The 26,625-nt window shown below is 51.2% G+C and overlaps 2 protein-coding genes across 9 annotated transcripts in view; one reads left to right on the top strand and one right to left on the bottom strand.

Moving 5' to 3' along the window:
• The first annotated feature begins 5,295 nt into the window (after positions 1–5,295).
• On the top strand, positions 5,296–18,289 carry SEMA6C (semaphorin 6C). 8 transcript variants are annotated; one of them, XM_037126067.2, is made up of 20 exons: positions 5,296–5,541; positions 7,536–7,585; positions 9,283–9,453; positions 10,802–10,916; positions 11,200–11,263; positions 11,389–11,445; positions 11,807–11,908; positions 12,134–12,224; positions 12,432–12,551; positions 12,737–12,825; positions 13,135–13,352; positions 13,640–13,771; positions 14,026–14,178; positions 14,632–14,805; positions 15,072–15,218; positions 15,508–15,585; positions 15,709–15,764; positions 15,934–15,978; positions 16,341–16,436; positions 16,860–18,289. In XM_037126067.2, exons 3-20 carry the CDS (start codon positions 9,336–9,338, stop codon positions 17,876–17,878), a joined length of 2,874 nt encoding a protein of 957 aa, XP_036981962.2. In that variant the 5' UTR covers positions 5,296–5,541; positions 7,536–7,585; positions 9,283–9,335; the 3' UTR covers positions 17,879–18,289. The 8 variants fall into 8 exon arrangements, with proteins under 8 accessions (XP_036981962.2, XP_053526571.1, XP_053526582.1 ...); XM_053670596.1 differs by having other exon boundaries at positions 16,857–18,289; XM_053670599.1 differs by lacking the exon at positions 5,296–5,541 and adding an exon at positions 5,548–6,027 and having other exon boundaries at positions 16,857–18,289.
• Positions 18,290–22,353: 4,064 nt separating this feature from the next.
• The window catches only part of GABPB2 (GA binding protein transcription factor subunit beta 2), a 36,034-nt gene continuing 31,762 nt past the window's right edge, over positions 22,354–26,625 (bottom strand). The window contains exon 10 of the transcript XR_008392493.1: positions 22,354–22,423. The gene's annotated coding sequence lies outside the window, so the exon portion shown is untranslated. The remainder of the gene's footprint in view (positions 22,424–26,625) is intronic.

Genomic DNA, 26,625 nt, shown 5'->3' with positions numbered 1-26,625 from the left:
ACAGCGTAGAATTAGCAGAAAATTAAAAGAGTGAAGAAGAGCTTTGAGAAGCAACACTGATAACAATGAACATTAACACAGCAAGAAAAGACTAGGAAAACAGAAAAGCAGATGATTGAAAATTATGGCATCTTTGGCCACGCAGAGGAAGAGCAAACAGTATTAATATTAAGTACATATATTCTAGACTTTGGAGTCCTCACTGTTTTCCTAGACAATTTAAGTTCACAGTGTTTCTTCTGAACAAGCAAAAAACTGGTTAAATGATGGTATCTTAAATGTGTGAAACACTCTGGATTTACAAAACATTTCACCTACATTAACTTATTTGATTCCATGAGGTAGGGAGTCAGGTAAAGTGTCCACTCACAGATGACAGACTCAGCTTTAGAGATTAGTTTATCCAAAGCCATGCTCCAGAGGTTAATCTATGTCTGAACGACTTCTAATCACGCTCTTTCTACTATATAACCCACAGGAAATGAATATATTTAAAATAATCCCTAATTTGAAACAGTTAAAATGAAAGTGTTCTGCACTTAATTGGATAAACTTCGGTTATCTGGGAATGTGCAGAATGGAACATTCCTCTGTGCATAGCTGAAGTTTCACCATGGTTAGGGTCAGTACTCCTATCAGTTCAGGAAGAGAAAGTTCACTGTGATTTGAAACAGTATGGCATGACCTCAGCCTGACACGGGGGGCGGGTAATTCACATCTTCGATGTGTTTATTTCTTCCTCTATTTACTATTTGTCAGGCATTATATATAAACATTGGGGATACAAAGATAAGACACAAGCTTCCTGTCTTTACATTAAGTGGTACACAACTATAAAAATCCAAGTGCCCTGGCTGGTGTGGCTCAGTGGATTGAGCACCGGCCTGGGAACCAACTGGTTCAATTCCCGGTTGGGACACATGCCTGAGTTGCGGGCCAGGTCCCCGCTGGGGGTACCTGAGAGGCCACCACACATTGATGTTTCTCTCCCTTTCTTCCTCCCTTCCCCTCTCTAAAAATAAATAAAATCTTCTAAAAAGTCCAAATGGAAGTATTCAATAAGCAATTGTATATGTGAGTTTAATGCTTAGGAGAAAGACCCAGCTCAAATAGCTAGATTTTATGGTAAACAGCACACAAGTAGTTATTGTAACTGTTGGTATGGATTAGCTTGACCAATGAGATGTGTAGAGCAAGAAGAAATGGCTAAGAATGTGACTCTGGGAAACGTCAACATTTTAAGGAGAGGTCCGAGAAGGCTGAGAAAGAGAGGCCATGTTAATAGAAGTGAAGCTATCCGTTCATTTTGAATATATATATCTTTAGTCCCAGCTGGTTTGGCTCAGTGGATTGAGCGCTGGCTTGAAAACCAAAGGGTCACCAGTTCAATTCCCAGCCCAGGGCACATGCCTGGGTTGTGGGCCAGGTCCCCAGTAGAGGGCTGGTGAGAGGCAACCACATATTAATGTTTCTCTCCTTCTCTTTCTCCCTCCCTCCCCCCTCTCTAAAAATAAATAAAACATTAAAAAATAAATACATTTGTTTGTTTCTTTCTTTCTTAAGACCTAGTCTCTGTCAAGAGAGGAACCCAGGAGCCAAAAACAGAGAATGTTTTAGGAAAGGTGGGTTCAACAGGATCAATGCCATAAAGAGGGCAAAGTGATAAAGACTGAAGAGCTATTCACTGAACGCGACGAGGAGGTGAATAGTGGCCCTTAGGAGAACAATCTCAGATTTGTTGTGGCAAAAACTAAAATGATTGAGAAGTGGCTGAGAAGCGGGAAGAAGGTACAGAAAAGCTGAGGTTACTCCAGAAGTTTAGCTGTGAAGGGAGGAAAGCAATTGACTGAAAGATCAAAGAAAAGTGTAGAATTTTTGTTTCTAAATTATGGAAGGTACTTGAGCATGTGTATCTGCTGAGGGGAAGATGTCAGTAAAAAAGAAGTGTTTAAAAATAAAAGGAGCCCTGGCTGGTGTAGGTCAGTGGACTGAGCGCAGGCTGTGAACCAAAGGGTTGCTGGTTCAATTCCCAGTCCAGGCATATGCCTGGGTTGCGGGCCAGGTCCCCAGTGGGGGCCACGTGAGAGGCAGCTACACACTGATGTTTCTCTCCCTCTCTTACTCCCCCACTTCCCCTCTCTCTAAAAAGAAATAAATAAAACCTTAAAACAGTGAGGGAAAAGATAGTCTTCTAAAAAAACTAAAAAAGGAAGGAAGGCGGCCCTGGCTGGGTAGTTCAGTTGTTTATAACATTGTCTCAATACACCAAGGCTCTGATCCATCGTCTCAATACACCAAGAGTTCGATCCCCAGTCAGGGCACATACAAGAAGCAATCAATCAATGCATAAATACCAGGAATAACAAATCAAAGTTTCTCTCTTTCTCCCTGACTCCCTCTCTCCCAAATAAATAAATAAATAAAAAGAAAATGCCCTCAACTTACAGATTCATTTTAAGAATAATAAAGAAAGGAGAAAGGATTTGAAAGAGGTGATACAGAGCACAGCTTTATTCAACCAATGTGTTAACAGTTAGTACTTGCCATGTGCCAGGCACGGTGCTGAATGCAAAGGCTACTGTGGTGAGCAGGACAGACGTAGCCAGGGCCTGAGTGCACAGAGCTTATAGTAAAGTGGAAAGGTGAGTCTTGGACAGGTAATATGGATATACCTACTAGGAGAGAGAGATGTGAAGAGGCAGCTAAGTGCATCTGCAGAGAGCAAAAAGGTGGTAGAATTCTCACTTTATTACTTCTGTTTTCTCCAAAGATGGGTATGGGTTCTGCTTAAGATGAGCAAGGAGGTGGTGAGGAAAGAAACTTGAAAAAAGAAGCAGTTGTGTGAAATAGCTACTTGTAAGAACTGGGAGACGGTGATTTTCCAAGCTTAGAGAGCCTTGAATTTATTAAAGGTGCCAAATGTGTGGGACTGTTTGATTTTCTCCGGAAGACTCCAGGGAAGAACAGCATCATTTGGACTCTGAAATCACTCTCAGATCCATTCACGTCATTGTCCCAATACCAACATCTTTGTCTGACCGTCTCTCCCCCCTCATCCTTGAACTTTCCTATCTTCTTGCTAGAAGGTCACCTTGTCTTCTTGCTACAATAAAGCATTTTGACAAGTAACACCCTTATTCAAGAATTAAAAATGGCATGCTATTCCTATCAAATTAGTTTTCCTATCCAATTAGTTGAGCCTACCCACCTTGGCATTCCAGACCTTCCAAAATTTGTCTCCCTCTTACCTTTTCCTCTGCTTCTAACTCTTACATATCACTCATACAGGACCTTTTTTTATCCATGTTTCAGGCTCTGTGCTCACCAAGTAAAAGTTTTTGCTTAAGTCATGTTTCTCTTCAGAACACTTTCTCCTTTCTTTTGTACCCAGCCAACACCCACTGAGGTTTTCCCAAAACATATCCAGCATCTTTCCCTGTAGTTTCCACCAGCCCTCCAAAATAACTTTTATTGTCTTTCCTTTCATTTAGGACTTGTGTTCAATGTAGCTTTTGGGGTGTTTTATTTTTTAGTCTCTATTGCTGTTTAATCAGTGAGTATATGTAAGTGCTGATTTAATTCAAATAGATGGTCACTTTTCTTAAAGACTAGGGCCACATCCCAAGGTGGATTGTACTTGAAGTAAGTACTCAATACTTACTGGATTGAACTGAGATTTTAGTTGGGCTATAAAAATGAGTTACACCTTAATCCCCATTCATTAATCTATTCAGTGAACACATATTTGAGTACCTGAGCCCGGTGCTAGGATTTAGGGAGATTTCAACTTCTATATTTGAGGTTTTTTCCTCCCAGTACCTCTTTCCAGTCTTTAAAATAGCCTCACTGGCCACTGAATTGCCTTGAACCCAAGAGCTTCAGCAGTTAACCTTGTATAAGTATTGTCTCATTGTTTCTGATTGTGTTTATCTTGCCGGTTCGCCTGGCCTTCCATCTCTGTGTCTCTGTTTCTGTGTGTCTTTATGTCTCTTGCTTCCTCCCGGTGGGTGCAGCCCAGCTGATGAAGCTATGCACCCTGATCTCAGTCCAGTCGAGACTGGCCAGTAGGAAACCCCTGTTTCTCCTTTCCTCCAGTCCGGGGAAGAGGGTGTGGGGGCATGGAGGAAGGAGGTGCCCACTCAGAGAAACTATCCGAGAATGATGATGTCTCCCAGGACACCAACTATCCAAGCAATTTCGAGAAGTCTGTCTTTTCTCGCAGCCGACAAGCAGGGAAGAATCTTAGCAGGCAATGCCAAGGTGGGAGCCAATCAGTACTGTCTGAAGTACCCTTCTTCTTCCTCCCCACTGACATTTTCAGAATCAAAGGGTTTTTATAGAAGGTGGGGGAAGAGAAAGAGCAGTTTTGCTGTTTGGGAACATCCAGGGCTCTTTGAGGAAAGAGGAAACATCTCTAACCCTGTGTTTGGGGGACAGTAAGGCTATGTGGGGTTGGGACAGCTGGTAGCTTCTCTCTTTCCGTGTGATTCTCTGAGTCCGTTTGTCCTGATCTCCACATCTCTGTTTTGGCTTTAGCCCCACTCACCTGCTCTCTTCCATCAGCCAGCAGCCTGACTGCCAGCCCTCCTGGTATCCTGGCTCCTTAGTTCCTTGCTTACAGGCCCAAGCCCATTCTGCTTTGACAGTAGGGATGGAAGTGGAAGAGATGATAGGGACAAGGAAAACCTGGTGACATCTTCCTTTCCCTTTCCAGGACTCAAGCTCTTAAGTACATGCAGGCCTCCCTCCCTTACTGGGGTCAGGATGAACATGGAGGCACATGGAGAGAAATAAGAGGGTTGAGGCAAAAAGACTAGAGAGGAAGAACAGAGTTGGGGGCAGAGTGGGCGGCTGGGAGGTGGGAGACTCTCCAGGGAGCAGAATAGCCAAAGCCAAGCCTTTGGGTAGAGGAAAGGAAGGAGGGAGGGTCGCGTCGGCCCTAAGACGCCAGTCCAGCCGAGGTCCCCGGGTTTCCTGTCTTTATCTCCTCCCAGCTGCTCTTCCTTGACAGGGCCTCTCCAAGTTAAAGCGTGTGACCCCCCTCTTCAGTCCGGGTCTCAGCGACTGTCCGCGGGTCTCTCCAGCTTGTGCCTGGGTTTGGTCTCTAGCTCAGCCTCCCGGCCTGGCCTCTCAGTGGGCCGGTCTCCTGGCGCCCCGCCCCCTAGGAGGGGTATTGGTGGAAACGTGTCGGGAGGGCGGGGCCTGGCCCGCTGGGGAGAGCCCGGATTAGTTGCGGCGACGTCCAGGCGGGTCGGAGGCGGGGCCGGCCGGGAGGCGGGCGGGGCTGCTGGGGCCCGGCCCAGAGCTCCGGGCGGTCGCATTGTTTTCCTCCGCGGAGCCGCGGCGGGAGTGGGGGCTGCGACTGGGACCCTGGGCTGGCCTGAGCCGACAGCCCCCGGGGGTCCAGATCCAAGCTCCATCCCACTCGGACGCTTATCACACCTCGCCAGAGCCCCAAACACGGATTGCGAAGTCGGCGCGGTGCGGGGCCGCTGCCCGCCCGCTGCGCTCTCGATCCCGCTGGCCCGGATCTCGGAGCAAGTACCCCGGAGCTGGGAAGAGGCTGCAGGGAGGCAGGGAGGCAGGGAGGACTGGGCGCCGCAGGCTGGAGTCCAGCTTCCCAAGTGCGAGAGAGACCCGGGAGGTGCCAGCGCGCGGTGTGCTTGGCAGGCGGAGAGGGTCGGCGGAGTTGGGGTGCGCGGAGGGAGGAGGGGGCCGCCGCCGAGCCCCGTCTCTGCGCCGTGGGCGCAGGGTCTGGGCGTCTCTGCCGACCTAGCTTCTTTGAGTCCTGTCTCCTGGATCGGGGAGCGCGAAGGGGGATGATTTGAGGCGCACACTATGTACGGAGGGTGGAAAACCTGGACCCTTGCCTCCCTATCAGGGAAACTAAGGCTCCGAGACCCTCGGAGAACCGGACCCTCTTGATGCGCCTGCGAGGATGGGAAGGGGGACGCGTCCATTCGGACTTCGGTGTCAAGGCTGCACCTCTGTCCTTGCGCTAGCGGGAGTCTGAGCACCTCCCAGGAGGTTGGCTCCGGCAGTGGGTCGGGAAATGGGGTCCTCAAGAAACATCAGTCTCAGAGTCCATCTCCTTCCCTCACCCCACTCTGCCCGGGGCTTTGTTAGACCGAGGTCTCCCAAGGAGGACAGCGGAGCTGGCGACTGCCTCTAGAGCCCACGGACCCGGGTCGGCGCTGGCCGCGGACCCGCCCTCGTCTGTTCCCAGCCTCTGGCTCTGTTTCCCTGGCCTCAGAGACCCGCCTCCGCTCTCCCACCCCCGCTCCCATCCCCACTTGGTCTGCGCCTGCAGGCCCCTCCGCCCCTCCTCCCGCTAACGTGGCTCTGGGACCCGGTCCCGGCCCAGACTCTGCTACCCGCCCCTCTCGGAGCCCCGGATCCAGTGAGGGGGAGACACGTCGAACCCCTGGCCCCGGTCCCACCTCAAGCGAGGCTCCAGACACCTGGATTATCTTCGTTGGGGGCTGGGTGGAAGGGAGGGTAGGTGTGAGCCTGGCCGGGGCTGAGAGCTAAGGGTGGGGGAAATGTCTTGGAGAGGGGAACGCGTACGTTCCTCGCGGCTCCTCGGCGCGCCCCCAGCTCCCCTAGAGGAAGGTGGACTGGGGCGGGCAACCAGCCAGAGGGCTTCCTGCTATTGTCCCTATCCCGGTCTCCCCTTCTCCATCCTTCCCTAGTCCCAGCTAGACTCCAGGTATGACCTCGGCCACTCCCAGTGGTGGCTTCGGGGCCAGGAGAGAGGAAGGCTGTTTCCTCTTCCCAGCGAGGGGAGGGTTGAGGAGAGGGAGAAAAAGCCGGCCAGACCTCCCCCATTTGCTTCAGATGGGGGTATGAAGCAGCTGGGATTGGTCTCAGCAGGGTGAGCCTTTCCCCAGGCTGCTCAGATGGTACTCCCCCAAAACAGCTATGGAAAACCCTCTCAAAGCTATATCTTGGTTAAGTCTAGGGGGCCCACGCAAGGGCCAACCAAGTGTTTTTAGAGGCCGGACCTATGTGGAGAGTGGTGTGGAGAGAGATTGGGTGAGAGGGAGGCATGGCCTGCTCTCTCCGGGAATAATTAAGGGGCTGGGGGTGCCTGCTATCAGCATTTTGCCTAGAAATGAAGCGCATGTAAATGAGATGCAAATAGCCTCTATTGTCCCCAGCCAGGGCGCTTTTTCTAAGAAGGCTGCAGGATTCTGAGGGTTTTAATGTGGGAGTGGTCATCATACCCCACAAACTGTCCCAGTTACCTCCTTCCCAAGACTGGTCCTGTAGTTCCAGGAGTTTCTGGCTAGGAGCCAGCCCCAGCCCCTGCCCTCATATCTCTCAGCATAAAGCAGCCAGCACCTTAGTAAACAAGCTCAATGTCAACACACACACACACACACACACACACACACACACACACTCCAGGGCAACATCTCCTCTACCCTAGCCTCACTAGCTTTCTCCTGAATTTTCACATTTACTTTTAAGGGATGTGGTAAGGAGATGTAGTAACACAGTCTCTTCCTTCTTCCTGTCCCTCCTTTCATTAGGTCAGAGGTCTTCTATCCTCCTCAAACCCCAACAGCAGTCACCACCCCAGGTAAGAAAAGGGCAGCAGCTCCTGCGGGCAAGGGTTGGAAGCTGGCGTGGATGGCCTGGGAGCGGGGAGAGGGTCTGGCTGTTTTCCCCACTTGTCAGAGACCAAAGTTGTTTCCTGGGTGAAGATATCAGTTGCCCAGGGCAACTCGGAGGGGGAGCAGGAAAGAAAGGATAGGAGAGGAGCTGTGTCCCTTCCTCTTCCCTTGGGAGCACCAGCATCTGGAAACATGGAGGAGGTGTGGGGGAGGGAGTCTGGCCTGTTAGCGCCAGAGGGTCGTTAGCTAGCTGACGGCTCTGCCCCCGGGGAGGGGGTCATCATTAGGTGTTCCTACCCCTTCTCCTCCTCCAGCTCTCCTGAGACCCCATCTGACGTCAGCCTCCACACCACTGACGCCGGATTGGGGGTGGGGTACACTTGGGTCCTGGCTGCAAGGGCAGAATTGTTGGGGAGATGGAATGGGCTGGGTCTGCAAGCCCAGAGTCTCTTCTTTAGGGCACATGGCGGGATGGGCAACTAATAACTGTTCACAAAAGAAAGGCTTCTCACTTGTCCTGACCTGATTTCTGGAACCTGCTCAGACCCTCGCTTCAGTTTGAGGGGAAGGCAGGAAGCTGGTGTACATCTCCCGCTGTGGGTCCCAGTACAAGCAGGGAGGCTGATGGGTGAGAAGGAGGCTTGTCTCACCATCCCTTCCTCTACCCTTCTTTTCTTGGACTTGGGACTATGATTGCCTGCCTGTCATTGAATTATTTATATTTCCATTTCGAGGCAGCCCGAAGAGGGAATGAAGGGGAAGAGGGACATGTGCAGCCATTTATCCTCGCCAGTGCGTCCCTCTACCCCTGCTCCTCGCAGGGGGTGGGTCTGCTCTCCCTCTCCAACCCCCCCATTGAGTAGAAGCACTGGTTCTCAGAAGCCAGTGGGGGGGGGGGGCAAGGGGCTAGAAAGGCTGGAAGGGGGCCACAGTGGTCGAGCAGACAGCTGCAGCCAGAGCTAAATTTAGCCTCTGATCTGGCTTTGATGCAGATTCATTTTTGGCTAAGACAGCAGCCCCTACCCCAGCTTCTCCCTGGCAATGGGGAGGGCCCCTGAAGCATGAGCTTGGGTCGAGAAGATGACCCTTACACTGCCTCCCCCCACCCTGTTCTTCCTCAGCCCTAAAGAGGATGGTGGCTGTCTCACAGCTGCCTCTGCCTGGGCGCTGGGCCTGCATTGCTCCCAGGATGCTGTGGGGGTCTGGGGGGGAGGGGGAGGCCGACATGGTGCCCTCTTCCTCCTCCTAGTGCCAAGGAGTCACTATTTATAATTTTAAGGCTTCTGTGTCTAATTATAGCTGTGAAGGGGTTAGCAAGAGGGGGGCCAGGAGGTGTCACCTACTGAATGTCCCGGGCCCAGTCAGGAGAAGGAGGAAAGGCTGAGTGAGAAGCCTGGGAGGGGGAGCGGGTGTGGCCTGTCCTTACCTGGGGGTCACGTAGGCAGGCCTCTCACCAGCCAGTTTGGGCCAGTTGGAGAGGGTAGGACCTTGAGTGACAGTGACAGTCGGTTGGGACTGAGGCAGTGCCAGAGAGAGGGTTCTATTCCCACTCCATAGGGTCTTCTGGGGATAGACCGGGGAGGAGCCTGCCTGCCTGCCTGCCTGCTTCCAGTGTGGAGAGAATTTGGCTCCTTCCCCCATGTTTCTCTGTGTCCTCTTTCAGGGCCAGCATATGGGTGAGGGAGCACCCCCTGGGGCCTGACTGCCCCCCACAGGATGCCCCACACCCCCCACTTCATGCCCTTGCTGCTGCTGCTGCTGCTGCTCTCACTGCCCCACAGCCAGGCTGCTTTCCCCCAGGACCCCCTCCCTCTGCTGACCTCTGACCTACAAGGTGAGTGCCTGGAACTGCGCTCTGGGGTGCGCGTTCCCCTGTGTGGGGGGCAAGGTGCAGGAGGGCTGCAGCCTTCAGGAAGCTCAGGGCCTGAGCAGCAAAGGGGAGCAGACAGATAGAGCCTCGCGTCGGGCGCTCTCATCCCTGGGCCAACTTCCTTCGCTGTGAGGCAGCACCACGTGGTGGTTAAGAACATGCCTCTCAGCCAGACCAAACCTTAACAGGTGGGAATCCTGCCAAGCTGCTCTCTGGCTGTGTGACCTTTGTCTAGTAATTTACCCTTTCTTTGCCTCAGTCTCCTCATCTGCAAAATGAAGGTAACCTGATAGAGTTATTTAGGGTTAAATGAAGTCATACAGGTAAAGTGCTGAGGACACTGGTCTGGCACCAAGTGAATCCTTTGTGTGTGTTTGCCACGTTATTAGCTACAGAAGTAAGACTGGGGACTAGCGAGTGGTTCTCAGCACCTCTCAGCTCCCTGTCTACTACTTGTACCACTACCAAGCCCATGTCCTACCATGAGAGAATCCATAACCTGCTTTTTATAAGAAGAATTTTATCTATTTGTAGGCTCCTCTTATATAGGTAGGATTTAGACTAATTTTAAGGATGAAGGAACTGCACCTGGGTTATCGGGAGTAACTGCTGGGAGATAGATAAGAAGAGTAAACACATGTGCCAGACATAGTCCTAAGCACTGTGTGAGTGTTAGCCATCTACCCATGAACTCTAGACTCCCTGTGAGTGCTGATGACTGTGGGTTCCACGATCAGGCCAGGTGGGAGGCGGGTGCTAGAGTTGGTCACAGGAGGCAGAAACCTTGGAGGGCTGAGGTAGTCTGTGAAGAGCCCGGAAGGGAGGGTGCAGAGAGAGGGCTGGGAGAAATGGGCTGAATAAAAGCTCCAGATGGGACAGTGTGTATTGTGGGAACAAAAGGGAATCGCTAGCTGTAAGACAGCACCGAGAAGGGATTGGGCTCAGCTCTGGAGTCAGACAGAGCTGGATTCAGGTACCTGCTGCTTCCAAGCTAAATGAGCTATGCAAATTCCTTAATGACTTTAGGGCTCAGTCTCCTCATCTGTAAAATGGGACCAATGTTAGTACCTTCCTCATAGGGTTCTTGTATTAAGTGAGACAATACACCTAAAGTGCTAACTGTGCTTGACATAGGTTAAGTGCTCAGAGTTAGCTGGCATTATTTTGATTAAGAGCTTAATTAATTAATGCCTCAGAACTCATCTCACATCTCTGCTGTGTCCGTGGCTGGGTTTCAGCTGGTTGGAGATGTGGCTGAAGGAGTGTGTGGTGTCCTGGCTGGCCCTCAGCACCCACTCTCTCTGTGCTCTAGGTTGTTCCCCATTATCCTGGTTCCGGGGCCTGGAGGATGATGCTGTGGTTGCAGAACTTGGCCTGGACTTCCAGAAATTCCTGACCTTGAACCGGACCTTGCTGGTGGCTGCCCGGTAAACTGGCCATGGCAGTTGTGGGGCTGACATGCATGTTCCTGGGCAGACATGGGGCCTGCATGGTCACTGCATGGATTTTGCAGGGGATACATGCAGGTGTGCAAGCCCCGGGACGTGGGCATGCTGGGGTCCAGAGCGCAAACACCAAGGCGTGGAGGATAGTGGGCAGGAGGTCTGCACTGCTTGTCCCTGAGCAGCTAAACGAGGACAAGGAAGGGTCTTAGGAGCTCCGATGGGGTGCCTTGGTTTGTCTCCAATCCCTCTTTATCTGTCTCTTTAGGGATCATGTTTTCTCCTTTGATCTACAAGCGCAAGAAGAAGGGGAGGGGCTGGTGCCCAACAAGGTGAGGGCCTGGGTGGGAAGGTCTGATGGGAGTCAAAGGGGTGGGAAAACAAATCCAAAAGAAGCAACTGTGTAGGTGGGGTCCAGGTTGCCCCATGATTTTCTCTCTTCCACTTCTGCCTTCAGTATCTAACATGGAGGAGCCAAGACATGGAGAACTGTGCTTTGCGGGGGAAGCTGACGGTGAGGAGTGGGCTGAGAATTTTGGGGGAAGGAGATTACAATTACCCTGCCCCAGGCTCTGTCCAAGCGGTCCTCTACTGCGCCCATTTCCCACTCATTTCTCTCACCTCAGGGCACAGGGGAAAATGCACGGGAAAGGGAATTCATGATTTTTAGCTTCTTTCACATGCCTCACCAAAGAGAAGAGTGAAGGTCTGACAAGGCCAAAGGACTTCCCCAAGGCCACAGGGCTAGCGAATAGCTTAGTTGGAACTTTACCCCACATTGCTGTGACTGGTTCAAGGGCAGTGGCCTTACTTCCTGTGACCCCTGTCCCAGTCCCAGGGACCGCATCCCTGACCTAGAGTTTTGGGTTCTCTAGGATGAGTGCTACAACTACATTCGTGTTCTTGTTCCCTGGGACTCGCAGACACTCCTTGCCTGTGGAACGAACTCATTCAGCCCTGTGTGCCGCAGCTATGGGGTACAAAGGCGAGGGTGGGCCTTTGGGGGTCAGAATGGGCGTGGGAGGAAACCCCAAGGATCAGTCAGTTTGGTACGGAGGACAGACCAGTGGGGGCGGGGGGATGGAGGATCCAGAGTGCAAGGATCCAGAAGGGACGAGGGAAGGAAGCAAGGGGACGTGAGGAAGTAGGCTGTGGAGTCCAAGACCCCAAGGGTTCCAAGAACCTGCTCCCTCTGCCTCCAGATAACTTCGCTGCAGCAGGAGGGTGAGGAGCTGAGTGGGCAGGCTCGATGCCCCTTTGATGCCACCCAGTCCAATGTGGCCATCTTTGCAGGTGTGCACCTGGGCATGTGAGAAGCAGGCATGTGGCTGGAGGGAGCTCCCACCTTAGCCCCTCTCCCAGTTTGGTCTTTCCCCTGCTCCTGAGTGGAGGGTTGAGGTAGGGGCCATGGTCAGGCCCTGGTTGGGGTGCGGAAGGCTAAAAAAGAGCCAGAATATAAATTCCAAGCCTCCCCTGATCCCACCTTACCTGTCCCTCCAGAGGGCAGCCTGTATTCAGCCACAGCTGCAGATTTCCAGGCCAGCGATGCTGTAGTTTACAGAAGCCTTGGCCCTCAGCCCCCACTCCGCTCCGCCAAGTACGACTCCAAGTGGCTCCGAGGTCAGGGCGGGCTTGGGACGGAGGCTGCTCTCTGGGAGGAGGTGCTTGGGAAGGATGGTGGCAGGGAGCAGATAGATGGTGGTGGCAGTGTCCGTGTGTGCAGAGAGGAGAGTCTGGGTGGGGTCGGGAGTTTCTGAGCAGGTGTAGATAGTCTTCCATACCCTTTCTTGTCACTTCCCCCTCAGAGCCACACTTTGTCCATGCCTTGGAGCATGGAGACCATGTCTACTTCTTCTTCCGAGAGGTCTCTGTGGAGGATGCCCGGCTGGGGAGGGTAAGCAGGTGGTGGGCACCGGGGTGGGTAGCTAGAGGCCTTTATTGGATCCTGCGAAGGCAGTCATGAGTCGGGGGAGAGCTCCTGACCCTAATCACAATGCAGTCCCCTAGGCCCTGGGCCCCCAGGTCGGAATAGCCCCCAGCCCCCTGCCCCCATATCCTGCTGTGCCCCTCATCCTTAACCCAGACCGATCTAGTGCTGCACACCCTTCCTTTGTGTCCCGGTGCTCTGACCTGCTGCATTCCTCCCACCCTGCTGGCCCCAAGGTTGTTTCTCACTGTTCTTGTCCCTGCTCTCCCGCTTCAGGTCCAGTTCTCCCGTGTGGCCCGTGTGTGTAAGCGTGACATGGGTGGCTCACCTCGGGCCTTGGACCGGCATTGGACATCCTTCCTGAAGCTTCGGCTCAACTGCTCTGTCCCTGGGGACTCTGCCTTCTATTTTGATGTCTTACAGGCCTTGACTGGGCCTGTGAACTTGCATGGCCGCTCTGCTCTCTTTGGGGTCTTCACCACCCAGACCAATAGGTTGGTACTAGACTAGCCAATGTGGCCCAGTCTCTTCCCCTGCCACATTAGCATCCAAGCTTCTCAGAGCTTACCTGTGTGGGGTGGGGCACAGAGGGGAAGCTCCATTCAAAGCCAGTTGCTGTTCTTCCCATTCTTTTTCTCCTGGCATAGCCCCCAGGGGAGCCCCCACCCTCTCGGGCTCTGCTCCCTAATGTGGTGCATGAGGGTTGCTGCCATGTCTTTCCTGGGAGGGGCTGTGCTGTCCCTTCCAGCACCTGGCCCACGACCTTTTCTGGCTTCCTCAGCATCCCTGGCTCTGCGGTCTGTGCATTCTACCTGGATGATATTGAACGTGGATTTGAGGGCAAGTTCAAGGAGCAGAGGAGTCTGGATGGGGCCTGGACCCCTGTGTCTGAGGACAGGGTCCCCTCCCCCAGGTATCCAGGATGGGGGTGGCTTTTGTACAGTAGAAGCAAACAGTGTCTGCTGCCAAAATGGGATTGTAAGGAACGGGAAAGGTGTCCAGGGCCTGGAGAGAGGCCTGTGATGGTCGGCAGTGGGACTGGCAAGCTGCAGCTGGGGAGGAAAGCAGAAGTGTGAGTGTGTGGAAGGGGAGCTGTGTGCAGGGGGAGCACAGAGCCGAAGTCCCAGCCCCCTTCCCTAAGGCTGCCCCTTCCCGTGTGCCCACCAGGCCAGGATCCTGTGCAGGAGTAGGTGTAGCTGCCTTGTTCCCCTCTTCCCGAGATCTCCCTGACGACGTCCTGACCTTCATTAAGGCTCACCCACTGCTGGACCCCGCTGTGCCACCTGCCACCCACCAGCCTCTGCTCACCCTCACCAGCAGGTATGTGGATAGAAAATGCTGCTCTGGCTGGTGTAGCTCAGTGGATTAAACGCGGGCCTGCGAACCAAACAGCCGCGGTTCGATTCCCAGTCAGGGCACATGCCTGGGTTGCAGGCCAGTTCCCAGTAGGGGACACATGAGAGGCAACCGTACATGGATGTTTCTCTCCCTCTCTCCTTCCCTTCCCCTCTAAAGATAAATAAATAAAATCTTTATTAAAAAAAGGAAAGAAAATGCTGTCCACCATCTGCCCCTTTTATCCACTCTTCTTCTCTGACCCTACAAGGTAACTCACAGTGAGGGGAGGAAGTACTTGTGAAAGTGGAAGGGACAGAGCTAAGAACGAAAGCCTGAGCTGGGGGAAAGAAGTGGGTCTCAGGATACACGCACTCTCCTTGGAACACACAAGCCTCCGTAAGTCAGGGTGCCCTGACCCAAGGCTTATTCCTCCAGGGCCCTACTGACCCAGGTAGCTGTGGATGGCAGGGCTGGTCCCTATGGTAACACCACAGTCCTGTTCCTTGGCTCCAATGATGGGAGAGTGTTGAAGGTGCTGCCCCCTCGGGACCAATCAGGGGGACGTGAGCCCATCCTGTTGGAAGAGATCGATGCCTACAGCCCCTCCCGGTGAGGACATGAGGCCTTCGTCTGGCAGGCCCTCGAAGACCAGGGATGGGGTGTGAGGTGGTAGATGGGGATGTGGGAAGGGGGTGGGAGCTCCCACATTGGCTTCTGTAGGGCAGAAGCCGTGGGGGATCAAGAGGGGCTTGGTGAGAAGCTGGACAGTGTGGTGGGGCGGCTATACTCAGTTCCTTGTGCTCCTCCCCACCTTCAAGGAAAAAGGAACCTCATCGGGGCTGCTCCTTCTCTAACTCCTTCTGGCCTCACCCTAGGTGCAGTAGAAAGCGGGCAGCCCAAACAGCACGGCGAGTCATAGGGCTGGAGCTGGACACCGAAAGTCACAGACTGTTCGTGGCTTTTTCTGGCTGTATCATCTACCTCCCTCTCAGTCGGTGTACCCGGCATGGGGCCTGTCGGAGGTGAGAGAGGCCTCAGGCAAGGCCCTGCCTGCGTGGGTCCCCTGGGCCAGCAGGAGCTCCAGAACGCAGGCATTGGGGGTGGCAGGGAAATACAGGGGATGGTAGGTGGGGAGTTGCCTCAAGCCTTCTGCAGTGGGCAGTAGCTGGGGTCTGGAACAGGGGTTGGGTGGACAGGATGGAAATACAGGCCTAGGAGCCTCCTGGAGGCCAGGTGAGAGTCAAAGAGGCAGAGGAATGGAATGTGAGTAGAATGGAGAGTCCCAGCCTCACATGACTGAGTTTTCCCTAGGAGCTGTCTGGCTTCTCAGGACCCATATTGTGGATGGCATAGCTCCAGAGGCTGTGTGGATATCAGGGTACCTGGTGGGTAAGTGAGGGAAACCTGGATTTCCGGAGGAGAAAGTTCCCCACCACTGAGAGGAAGTTGAGGGCCAGTGTGGGGGATGGGGCAAGATGTAAAACTGCAAGGAGCGCCTCCATGTCCTTCCAGGACTGACGTGGATCCAGCTGGGAACCGGGAATCCAGGGAGCATGGCGACTGCCCAGGTAAATGGAAGGGGAGGCCTGCAGCTGTAGCCCTAGGTGCGCAGGACTCTGATGGCCACAGATGCGACGCAGGCCTAGTTTTGTCTTTCTCCCTTTCTATGGCCCAGTCACCTCCAGCAGTTCTTCATGAAGCTTCCCCTTTTTCCCTTTACCATCTCTCCCTTCATAGATGGAGCTGCCGGGAGTCAGTCTGGCACGGGGTCTTCCGCTTATGGTGAGTCTTCTTGCCCTAACTTCACTTCCCATGCTCGGTCCACACTTACTCGAGCCTGTGCCCATGGCAGCAGCTGACCAGCGCCCTGGACACCTAGAGTCTCAGAACAGGGTTAGCATCTTCCAAATACCTAGCATAGAGCTCAGTGGTTGGCACGTAATAGGATGCTTAAGAAACACTTTCTGAACAAATAAATGAATGTCCTGCATGGTGAGCCTTTCCCCACAGCCAGAGGAAGGCAGCAGAGACTGGGGTTCTGGGCCTTTGGGTTCCAGGGAGGGATGGTGGGGGAGAACAGCTCAATGGGTTTCAGAGGTGGAGAGCAGGAGCCTCACTGGCTCTGACCTGGTCTCTGTCACCAGTGCTTCTGGGTCCTGGCCCTTTCCCTGAGACCCCCAGCCCCCCCAGTGATGCCCACCCCCGGCCCCAGTCTTCCACTCTTGGAGCTCACACACAGGGTAAGGTGGCTGGCTGGGAGGGACAGGAGTGAAGTGTGGGGCTGCTGGTTCTTGAAGAATTCTAAGCCCCTCCAAGACCAGTGTCTGGTGCTCACTAATGCCTGTTTGGAGCCACCCCTCCCCAGAGTGGGACATCCCAGCCCAGCTTCCTTCTGCACGGGCAGTTTGGCCGCTGTTCCTGGCTTGGATTCAGGGGCGAGTGCTGGGATGGGGACTCCCCACCAGGCCCGAGCTCTAGCCTGTGTGTGAGGGGCGGTGTGAGGGATTGTGTGTGGAAGGGTCAGGGGAGGGGATTCCTGAAGAGGGTCAAGGAAGTGTTGGAGTTAAAGCTGAGCAGCAGGAGAGGTTAAGCTTTGCAACTTGCCATCCCAACCCTCCTGCCCAACCCTCCTGCCTTGGCTGAGCCTCCTCCCTCTCCAGCAGGCGTGCGCCGGGATCTCCCCGCAGTCTCAGCCTCCCGCTCTGTCCCCATCCCGCTGCTCCTGGCCTGTGTGGCAGCAGCCTTCGCCCTGGGCGCCTCAGTCTCTGGCCTCCTGGTCTCCTGCGCTTGTCGCCGCGCTCACCGACGTAGGAGCAAGGACATAGAGACCCCCGGGCTCCCGCGCCCTCTCTCCCTTCGCAGCTTGGCCCGGTTGCACGGGCCGGGCCCAGAGCCACCGCCGCCCTCCAAGGACGGAGACGTGGCGCAGACCCACCAGCTCTACACCACCTTCCTGCCTCCTCCCGAGGCTGGGCCCCCTCCGGAGCTGGCCTGCCTGCCCACCCCGGAGTCTACACCCGAACTGCCAGTCAAGCGCCTCCACAACGCAGGAGGTCCCTGGGAGTGGAACCAGAACGGGAACAACGCCAAGGAGGGCCCGGGCCGGGCTCGCAGCGGGAACACGGCAGGCGGCCCTGCGCCGCGCGTGCTCGTTAGGCCACCGCCACGCGGCTGCCCCGGGCAGGCCGTGGAAGTCACCACCCTGGAGGAACTGCTGCGCTACCTGCATGCTCCACAACCACCCCGTAAGGGAGCTGAGCCTCTCGGCCCCCTGACCCCAAGGGCGCTCCCAGCAGAGCCCGCCCCAGCCGCCACCCTCTTGGTGGGCTCCAGCCTTCTGCCCCAGGAACGCGCCCCACCAGTGCGGCTGGATGTGCCCCCAGACGGGCAGTGCCCGGTTCCCCCAGGCCGGTCGGTCCCCGCTCCTCGGCTGGGGGTGGGGGGCAGCCGGAGGTTGCCCTTCTCTGCTCACCGTGCGCCCCCAGCCCTGCTCACTCGAGTCCCCTCCGGAGGTCCCTCCAGGTGCTCCGGAAGACACCTGTACCTGGGCCGCCCAGAGGGCTACAGGGGCCGCACCCTGAAGAGAGTGGACATGGAGAAGCCCCAGTTACCCCGGAAGTTCCCCCTGGTCCTACCCCCCTCCCAGTCGGTCATCCCTAACGGCAGCCGTTTTAACTTCTAAAGGAAGCTGCTCTGCTTTGGCCGTGAGCACGGACATTTCTCCACGGATGGGTCACCTCCTCTCCTTGGCCCACACTTCCGGCCCTCCTGGACTCAGAGTCTCCCGGGGTCCCTGCCCACCTCGGGTTTATTTATTGACTGTCTTTCCCTCTGTCCCTTCAAGAAGAGTGGGAGATGAGAAGCTTGCCCCCTCAATGAGCCAGCTTTTGGGGGCTGGCATTCTCCACTCTCCACTCGCCCAGCCAAACTGCCTTAACTCGCCCCTCTGGGCTTCCTCCCTAGACTAGGCCGCAGGCGGACAGACGTGGGGCTGGGGCCATGGTGCATTGTGTACGGAGTCCTCTGGTCTCCTGGGATTTGCCTCCTCCTACTGTGTAGGAGCCTTTGCTTCCCAATACAGCTGTGTCCCCGAGCTGCTGCCTGACTTCACTCGCGGAGGGGCGGGGCGGGAATCGGTTGGCTCCCTCCTAGTACCTTTGCCCCTGAATCTCTGCCTTCATCTTGGCCTTGAGCTCTCCCCAGTAATTAGGATGGCGGCGGTCCCACCGGGGTTAATCAGGAAAGGAGACCAGCGAAGAAAAGGTGTGGGGCAGGGCCCAGGAGACCCAGGGTGGAGTTTGGGCGGGGTTGGGGAGGGCGCTAGCAGCACGTTTCCAGATTGAGGTAAGACGGAGGTGCTGCTCTTACCCTGTCCTATGGGGTGGGGGAGGACTTTTTTTGACAAATAAAATGAAGCCACAGCGTAAATGATTTAAGGTTCACATTAGGAAATATTGTCCTAAAGAGAATTTGGAGGGTCTGGGTTGCATGAGGAGTACGCTGCAAAAGAAAAGAAAAAAAAAACGAAACAAAAACAGCAAAGAGTGGGCTCTGCTGGGGTCAGAGGCCGTCCCCACCGGTTTCCCAAACAGTTCTTTGCAGAAGCTGGAGGTGTGTCGAGAGCGCAGGTTATGGCGCGCATGCGCGGCCTCTGCGGTGCCGGGGGCCGCAGTAAATCGAGTGCGCAGGGGATCAGCTAGCGTGCGGCGGTTTTGGTGTTCCTGGGACTGGTCTGGCTGCAGTTACCTGTCATTTGCCCCTGGGGCCAGTGGGAGGGGCGAACAGGACCGCCTGCCCCCGCTCACTACCTCGAGCTAAGGACACTTAATGCCTTGAGCCAACTGTGGCTGCTTTTGCGGGATTAGAAATTGGGTTTTTCTGCCCGCCCGTGGCCCGACTATCCTTCCAGTCGGAGCCCAGGCTGCCCTCCCGCTGGCGCCGCCTGGAGGTCAGACCAAGGGCTGTAACTAAGGACGCCGCGTCAGTCCCTCTCCGCGTTCGCTGCCTTTTTGCATTTACGCCTTCGGCGGGAAACCTCTACGAACAATTTGAAGAACCTTGGGATTGTTTCTAGTTCAGCCCTTTACTGCTTTGTGATCCTGACAAGTCAAAGCCTTGCCCTTAGTCTGCTCTTCTGAAAAGTGGGGTTGAGAGACTCAAGTACGATAATGTCTGTACAAATGATTTCTAAAGGAGAAAGCATGGTAGCTTGTGAGGTGGTGGTTCCTCCAAACTCGGGTTTAGGCTATTCCTCACTTTGTGGTCTACTGAGCCATCTGTTTCCCTTTGAATCTTTATAACGTTCATTTATAGATTTTACCCTCAAGGTTTCGAAATGCCTTCTGAACATTCTTCATAACTCAGCTTGTTGGGCCACAGTTGGCTTTCTTCCAGAATCTACACTCTGCTTGGAGCTCATTTCACCGAGTTGGAGAGGTCCTTTAGGTCTCAGTTTCTCCTCCATTAGATGTCGTTCTTTTTTTTTTTTTTTCTTTTTTTTTTAATTTATTTTTTAAAATTGATTATGCTGTTACAGTTGTTCTATTCCCCCCTTCATTCCCCTCCACCCTGCCCCCCCATCCCCACCATTACCTCCCTTTAGTTTATGTCCATGTGTCTCAAGTCCTTTAGGTTCTATATTTCCCATGCTATTCTTGCCCCCCCCCATATATTTTCTATATACTGTCTATGCTACTTATTTTCTGTACCTTCTCCCCCCATCTCCTCCTCCCACTCCCCTGTTGCTAACCCTCCTTGAGATCTTCATTTCTATGTTTCCACTCCTGATCTAGCTGTCCTTTTAGTTTGCTTTTGTTTTAGGTGTGGTTGTTAATAACTGTGAGTTTGTTGTCCTTTCACTGTTCATGTTTCTTTAACTTCTTTTTCTTAGATAAGTCCCTTTAACATTTCATATAATAAGGGCTTGGTGATGATGAACTCCTTGAATTTGATCTTATCTGAGAAGCACCTTATCTGTCCTTCCATTCTAAATGAAAGTTTTGCTGGATAGAGCAATCTTGGTTGTAGGTCTTTAGATTTCATGACTTGGAATACTTCTTTCCAGCCCCTTCTTGCCTGTAAGGTCTCTTTTGAGAAATCTGCTGACAGTCTGATGGGGACTCCTTTGTAGGTGACTGTCCCCTTAGCTCTTGCTGCTTCTAGGATTCTCTCCTTCATTTTAATTTTGGCTAATGTAATTATGATGTGCCTTGGTGTGTTTCTTCTTGAGTCCAACTTTTTTGGTACTCTCTGAGCTTCTTGGATTTCTTGGAAGTCTATTTCCTTTGCCAGATTGGGGAAATTTTCTTTTATTATTTGTTCAAATAAGTTTTCCACTGGTGGCTGTGCCTTTCCCCCTTCTGGTACCCCTATAATTCGGATATTGGAGCGTTTAAAGATGTCCTGGAGGTTCCTAAGACTCTCCTCATTTCTTTGAATTCTTGCTCCTTGACTCTTTTCTGTTTGGCCATTATTTGCTTTCTTCTGGTCCACTCCATTGATTTGAGTCCCAGTTTCCTTTTCATCGCTATTGGTTTTCTGTGGAATTCCACTCATTTCCATTAGTTTAGCCTTCATATGTTTCTCTAATTTGTGGCTATAATCAACCAGATCTGTGAGGATCCTGATGACCAGTGTTTTAAACTGTGCGTCTGAGAGTTTTGCTATTTCTTCGTCGCTTAGATTTATCTCTGGGGCTTTGAGGTCTTCTTGCGACATTTTTGGTCTGTTCTGGCCCTTTAAGTGAGAGAAGTGGCGCCTTGGACTCCCAGGTCGCTGGGTTGTGACGCTGTATGTGGAGGCGTGGTCTGAGTGGGGAAATGGCGGCGCCCTCTACTCCGCGGCCGGTCCAACCGCCCACTCCCTCGCCTGTCCGCTCTCGCACAAATAGGCGACCGCAGTCAACACACAGCACCGCCTCCCCACTGTCTCCTCTGCAGTCGCTCACCTGGTGGGTTGCTCGGTCGCTCACTAGGTCCAATCCTGCGTTTGGAACCCGTGCGTCTGGATTCGCACGTCTGGATTCCGCGCCTGGGTCCGTCCGACCGAGCCCTCCTGTGCAACCCCTCACCAGACGCTGGTTTCGCCCCTTACCGGTCGGGCTGAAGAATTTGTTGTTAACGGACTTCCAAAAAGTTCAATTTTCCGTGTTCTGGTTGTGTTTTCTGATGCTAATATTTAGTTGTCCCTAAACTTGGTTGTGTGAGAAGGCACGGCACATCCACCTATACCTCCATCTTGGCGGAAGTCAGATGTCGTTCTTAAACCAGGCTGCTTTGAAACCGTTGCTAATTTCCGACATGGTGGAGGACAAGGAAGGAGTGGAGAACCTTTCCAATCACCTGACTTCATTATCCTCTTCAAATCACGTTGTTAAAACCAGGACAAAGAAAAAAATAATTTAAGGATACAACCTTTCACTGCCCTGAGGGATAAGTCTCACAAATACTTTAGTTCTTGCCCAGAAGGTGGCCACAGGGAGAGAGTAAATGACCCTCAGGTTAAATACAGACCCAAAAGAGAAGTACAATGGAAACTCAGCCTAGCGACTTTGCAGGCAGCAGCAATTTGCAGCTTAGAGTTCTAGTTTCAGTTTGTGAAGGATGTTCACTTATTATTAGTTATAAAGTATGGCGATTTCTCTGTGTGCCCACAGTGGAATCTCAGGACCTTCCTGAAGCTAGTGAATGCAACTATGTTGCAATGAGAGCAACAGTCCTTGAACTCTGCAATTTAATAATTTTGTGTGTGACCTTGGCCGTATCTGAGCCTCAATTCCTTTTGTAAAGTATGGGAAGAACATAGGCTGATGGGTTTATAAAGCACCATATAAATATATAGATTTTAATTAAGTGCTTTGTGGATGATGATTATTTGCCCCAAATAGACTACTACCAAGTATACAGTTCATTAATAGTCATATGTCATGCTGACAAACAGTAGTGAATAATAATTTCTTATTATTGGGGAGTAAATTCAAATAAATTATTATCATTGACAACAGAAGGAAAACCTGACCCCAATTAAGGAATCTGCTGATAGTCTTTTCTTAAAATTAGGATATTAGCTCAAACTGTGTCTTTATAAAAAGCAGAATGTGCCACTAGGAGGATAAAGTTGTCTTCCTGAGGGATTTCTAAGCTGATTTCTCAGAGGTATCCTGGGAGGTTATGGAGAAACCAGGGCCCCAGTAGGCAGAGTCCATCAGCTTGTGTAAGGCTTTGGGGACCTGAAACACAGAAGGTTGCACAGTCACAAAGTTTGAAAAGCATCTTGGGTTCTTTAGGAGCTAAGTCACGGGGGCCTGAGCTATTACCACCTCTCAGATTTGTGTTTCCTTGATGCCACTACCCCACACTCGGGAACCACACAAGCATGAATCACTCTCTGCTACTTTATTTGGCAGTTGACTTTTTAGTACTGTTGACTCATAAGAATGTAAGGTTACATGTATGAGAGGAAGGCTCAAGTATATGGATAAAATAGTAAGCCTTTGAATCCAACAGATAACCTACCTTTACTAGGTGTATTAGGGTCCCAACAGAAAATACATAACATGCTCTTAAATAATGAAAGGCTATTTTTAAAAAGTATGGGCAAGGGATAGGTTGGTAACTGGAGGCTAGTAACAGTCTTAGGCCTGAAAGGACAAAGGGAGGTAGTGGTTACTGGAACCTGGAAAGTGAGGTTGCCTTGTGAGGAGCAGTGACCTTTAGTCAAAGGACTCAGGTCCTCTAAGCCCAGGTGAACCCAGGCAAGGGGTGTCTTTTGCCAGAGTTCCCTATTGGCTGAATCCAGCAGAAAGCCAAAGTACATGGAACCCATTGATGAAATTCATGCAGATTAGCCTCCCGGGATAGAGAATAAAATGTAAGAGAGAGAAGAGTAATCTGGAAGGAAAGAGAGGATATCCAGCATATCCAGATATGAAGACCCTGTCCATTCCCCATAAGAGAGGTTATCTTTGATTCTCCTTGCTCAAGTATTGCTGGCCAGCAACTTTATAGGGATGGCTCCTGGAACAAAATGTACTTTGAGAAGTTTGCAAGAAAGGTTGCCCAGGTTCTTAACTGCAACTGGAGATGAAGTTAGCTGCCCAGCCAAATAAGATAGTACTCTGGCCCTGGCTGATGTGGCTCAGTGGATTGAGCACCGGATTGAAAACCAAACAGTCGCCTGTTTGAATCCCAGTCAGGGCACATGCCTGGGTTGTGGGCCAGGTCCTCAGTAGGGGGTACTTGAGAGGCAACCACATATTGATGTTTCTCTTCCTCTCTTTCTCCCTCCCTTCTCTTCTCTAAAATAAAATAAATAAAATTTTTTTTAAGTTTTTACTCTGATTAAAGGACAAACTATGAAGAACATTAATAACTCTATGTAGAAACTACAATTTACTTATTTTTAATTTTATTTTTATTTTTTCATTGATTTGAGAGAGAGAAACATAAATTTTGCTGTTCCACTTATTATGTGTTCCTTGGTTGTTTCTTATATATGTCCTGCCCAGGGATGGAACTCACAACCTTGCTGTACTGAGATGATGTGAGCCAACTCAGTTGGCTCTAACCAACTGAGCTACCTGGGCAAGGCTAAACTGTAGTTTTAGAACAATTTTTTAAAGCTGAGGGATTCTGGGCAAAGTCACAATTTTTTTAAAATCTATATACTGAAGATAATACATACTTGCAAGATAGGTATATTTGTATGTATGCCGGGTGCCTAGCTCACTGCCAGACACGTAGCAAAAGCTCAAAGTGTGGAAGTTATTTCTATTGGCCTCTCTCAAACATCAATTTCCCTTACAATACAAACTTTCTTAAACCTTAGACTGATTATGGGAACAGAGTGCAGCCCCACACTTTGCTCAGGGTTTCCCGCTCATCTTAACTCACTTACTCAACCAAACCTCTTGCACAAACCTTACAGAGGTGTAGTTATCACTAGGTTGCTGCCACTTCAACTTGTGTTTTTACCTACTGATCTTCTTGGAGCAGAGGGCTCACTTCACAGAGTGAAAACTCAGGAAAGTTGCCCTAGTTTACATTTTTCTCCATCATTAAGAATATTATCCTTCAGAGAACTCGAGGTTTCTATCCAAACCTCTTTTAACACTCCTGCATTCCTGATCATCTCTCACTAGGATTTTAATTTGACAAGACTCTTATGTGTGTGTTTCTCAAGACCCCTCAAGCCCTGCTCTTCTTCTCAGCAAAAAAAACACAAAAAACTGTATATACATTTACAGGTACCTGCCAGACCAGATGTACCTTATAAATAATATGTACACTATATTTGTTGTCTATGTGTATTTACCTAAAAGCAATTATCTACATACAACCTAGTACATGGTAGGTGTTCAATTCCCTAAATAATGACTTTGAGAGCTTGCCTGGAAATTGTTAAACACAGATGCTTACATATCTTTGACTTTGGTACTACTCTCCTGTATTTAAGAAAGGCATCCTTATTGCCAATGGAGCAGCTTTTCAGAACACTACTATGCACTAAATAAGTACAGCCATTTTACCAGTCAGATGGGTCTATTCAGCCCTGATATCAATGGGGTTTGTGCCACAACCAGACTGCTACTTGTATTTACTTAATAAATGTGTGCCGAATTGGACTGAGATAACAAAAAGGCACCTTATTAACTAAGAATAGCTAGCTGGCAAGCCAACAGAGCAAATCCACTATTTCCAAGCCTCCCTAAGTCTGATGTTTCCCCCGCTGTATCTTAGCATCTGACTGGGCACCCACACAAGGCCCATAATCATTTCCTCCAGCCACTGTTCTCTCTTCATTGTTTGCTTTTAGGGAAGGGGGTGAGGAATGAGAGAAAGAAAGAAGATGTAAGTTTAACAAGCCTATCAAAGGCTCTTTCCATTCTTACCTAATTTCTTACCTCAACTTGCTCTGCCTGTTAAGAATTCCAGCTGAGGGGTAGCAGCAGAGGGTGTAATTGGTTGAGAAGACCCTGAACAGGGGAAAGAACCTTCCCCAATGCCTTCCAACCACATTGCCCTCATTAGCTCAGTTGGATAACAAACACATACACGGTCCGGTACCACATAATAATGTTTCACTCAACGAAGGACTGCAAATATGACTCCCACATTAGAATGGAGCTGAAAAATTTCTATTGCCTGGCGACATTGTAGTTGTAACATGATAGCGTAACACATTACAGAGTATTTGTGGTGATGCTGGTTTAACCAACTGCACTGCCGATCGTGTGAGAGTATAGCACATCCAGTTACGTACCGTACGTAATACTTGGTAATGATAAACAACTATGTCACTAGTTTATGTATTTACTCTACTATACTTTTTGTTAGAGTAAAAAAAATTTGCTGTAAGAGTGTTATGCCAACAGCAGCCTCATACATCTTGTGTTTACCATTTCTCTTGATTTCATCATTTTCTCTTATGCTTGATTTAATCTCATGTTTTTTCTTTTTGTAGATTTAGTGTAGCTTATTCTGATTCCCAGTCAGGGCACATGCCTGGGTTGGGGGCCAGGTTCCCTGCAGGAGGCACATGAGAGGCAAACACACATTGATGTTTCTCTCCCTTTCTCCCTCCCTTTCCCTTGCTCCAAAAATAAATAAAATCTTTTTTTAATATTTATTTATTTTTAAAGAGAGGGGAAGGGAAGGAGAAAGAGTGGGAGAGAAACATCAATGTGTGGTTGCCTCCCATGTATCCCCAATGGGGACCTGGCTTGCAACCCAGGCATGTGCCCTGACTGGGAATTGAACCAGCAACCCCTTGCTTCAAAGGACTGCACTCCATCCACTGAGCTACACCAGCCAGGGCTAAATAAAATCTTTTTAAAAAGTAAATAAATACATGAAAAATTATTGTAGCTTAAATATCCAGGGTTTATGAAGTCCACAGCAGTGCAGAGTCATGTGCTAGGCCTCCACATTCAGTCAGCACTCACTGGCTCACGTCCAACAGCTTCTAGTCCTGCAGGCTCCACTCACGGTAAAGGGTACCACCGGTAAGGTACACCTATACAGGTATACCATTCCAAATATTTTTAAAATTTTTTATTTATTTTTAGAGGGAGGGAAAAGGAGGGAGACAGAGAGGGTGAGAAACGTTTATCAGTTGCCTTTCATACATGCCCTGACCAGGGCCCGAACCTGCAACCCAGGTACATACCCTGATCAGGAATCAAACTCATAACCTTTTGCTTTGTGGGTCGAACTGAGCCACACTGGTCAGGATCCATTCTCCATCTTTAATACTGTAATTTTACTGTACCTTCCCTATGTTTAAGACACACAAATAGCACTGTGTTACAGCTGCCTACAGTGTTCAGTACAGTAACATGCTGTGTAAGTTTGCAGCCTAGGAGCAGCAGTCTATACCATGCAGCCTAGGTGTGTAGTGGGCTGTGCCATCTGGGTTTGTGTATGTAAGTAC

This window comes from Artibeus jamaicensis, unplaced genomic scaffold (assembly GCF_021234435.1).
Source record: "Artibeus jamaicensis isolate MK-2021 breed Jamaican fruit bat unplaced genomic scaffold, CSHL_Jam_final contig_1715, whole genome shotgun sequence".
In the NCBI taxonomy this organism is placed as follows: domain Eukaryota; kingdom Metazoa; phylum Chordata; class Mammalia; order Chiroptera; family Phyllostomidae; genus Artibeus; species Artibeus jamaicensis.
The sequence above is the reverse complement of the archived record's forward strand: the minus strand, read 5'-3'. Positions and strand labels throughout refer to the sequence as shown.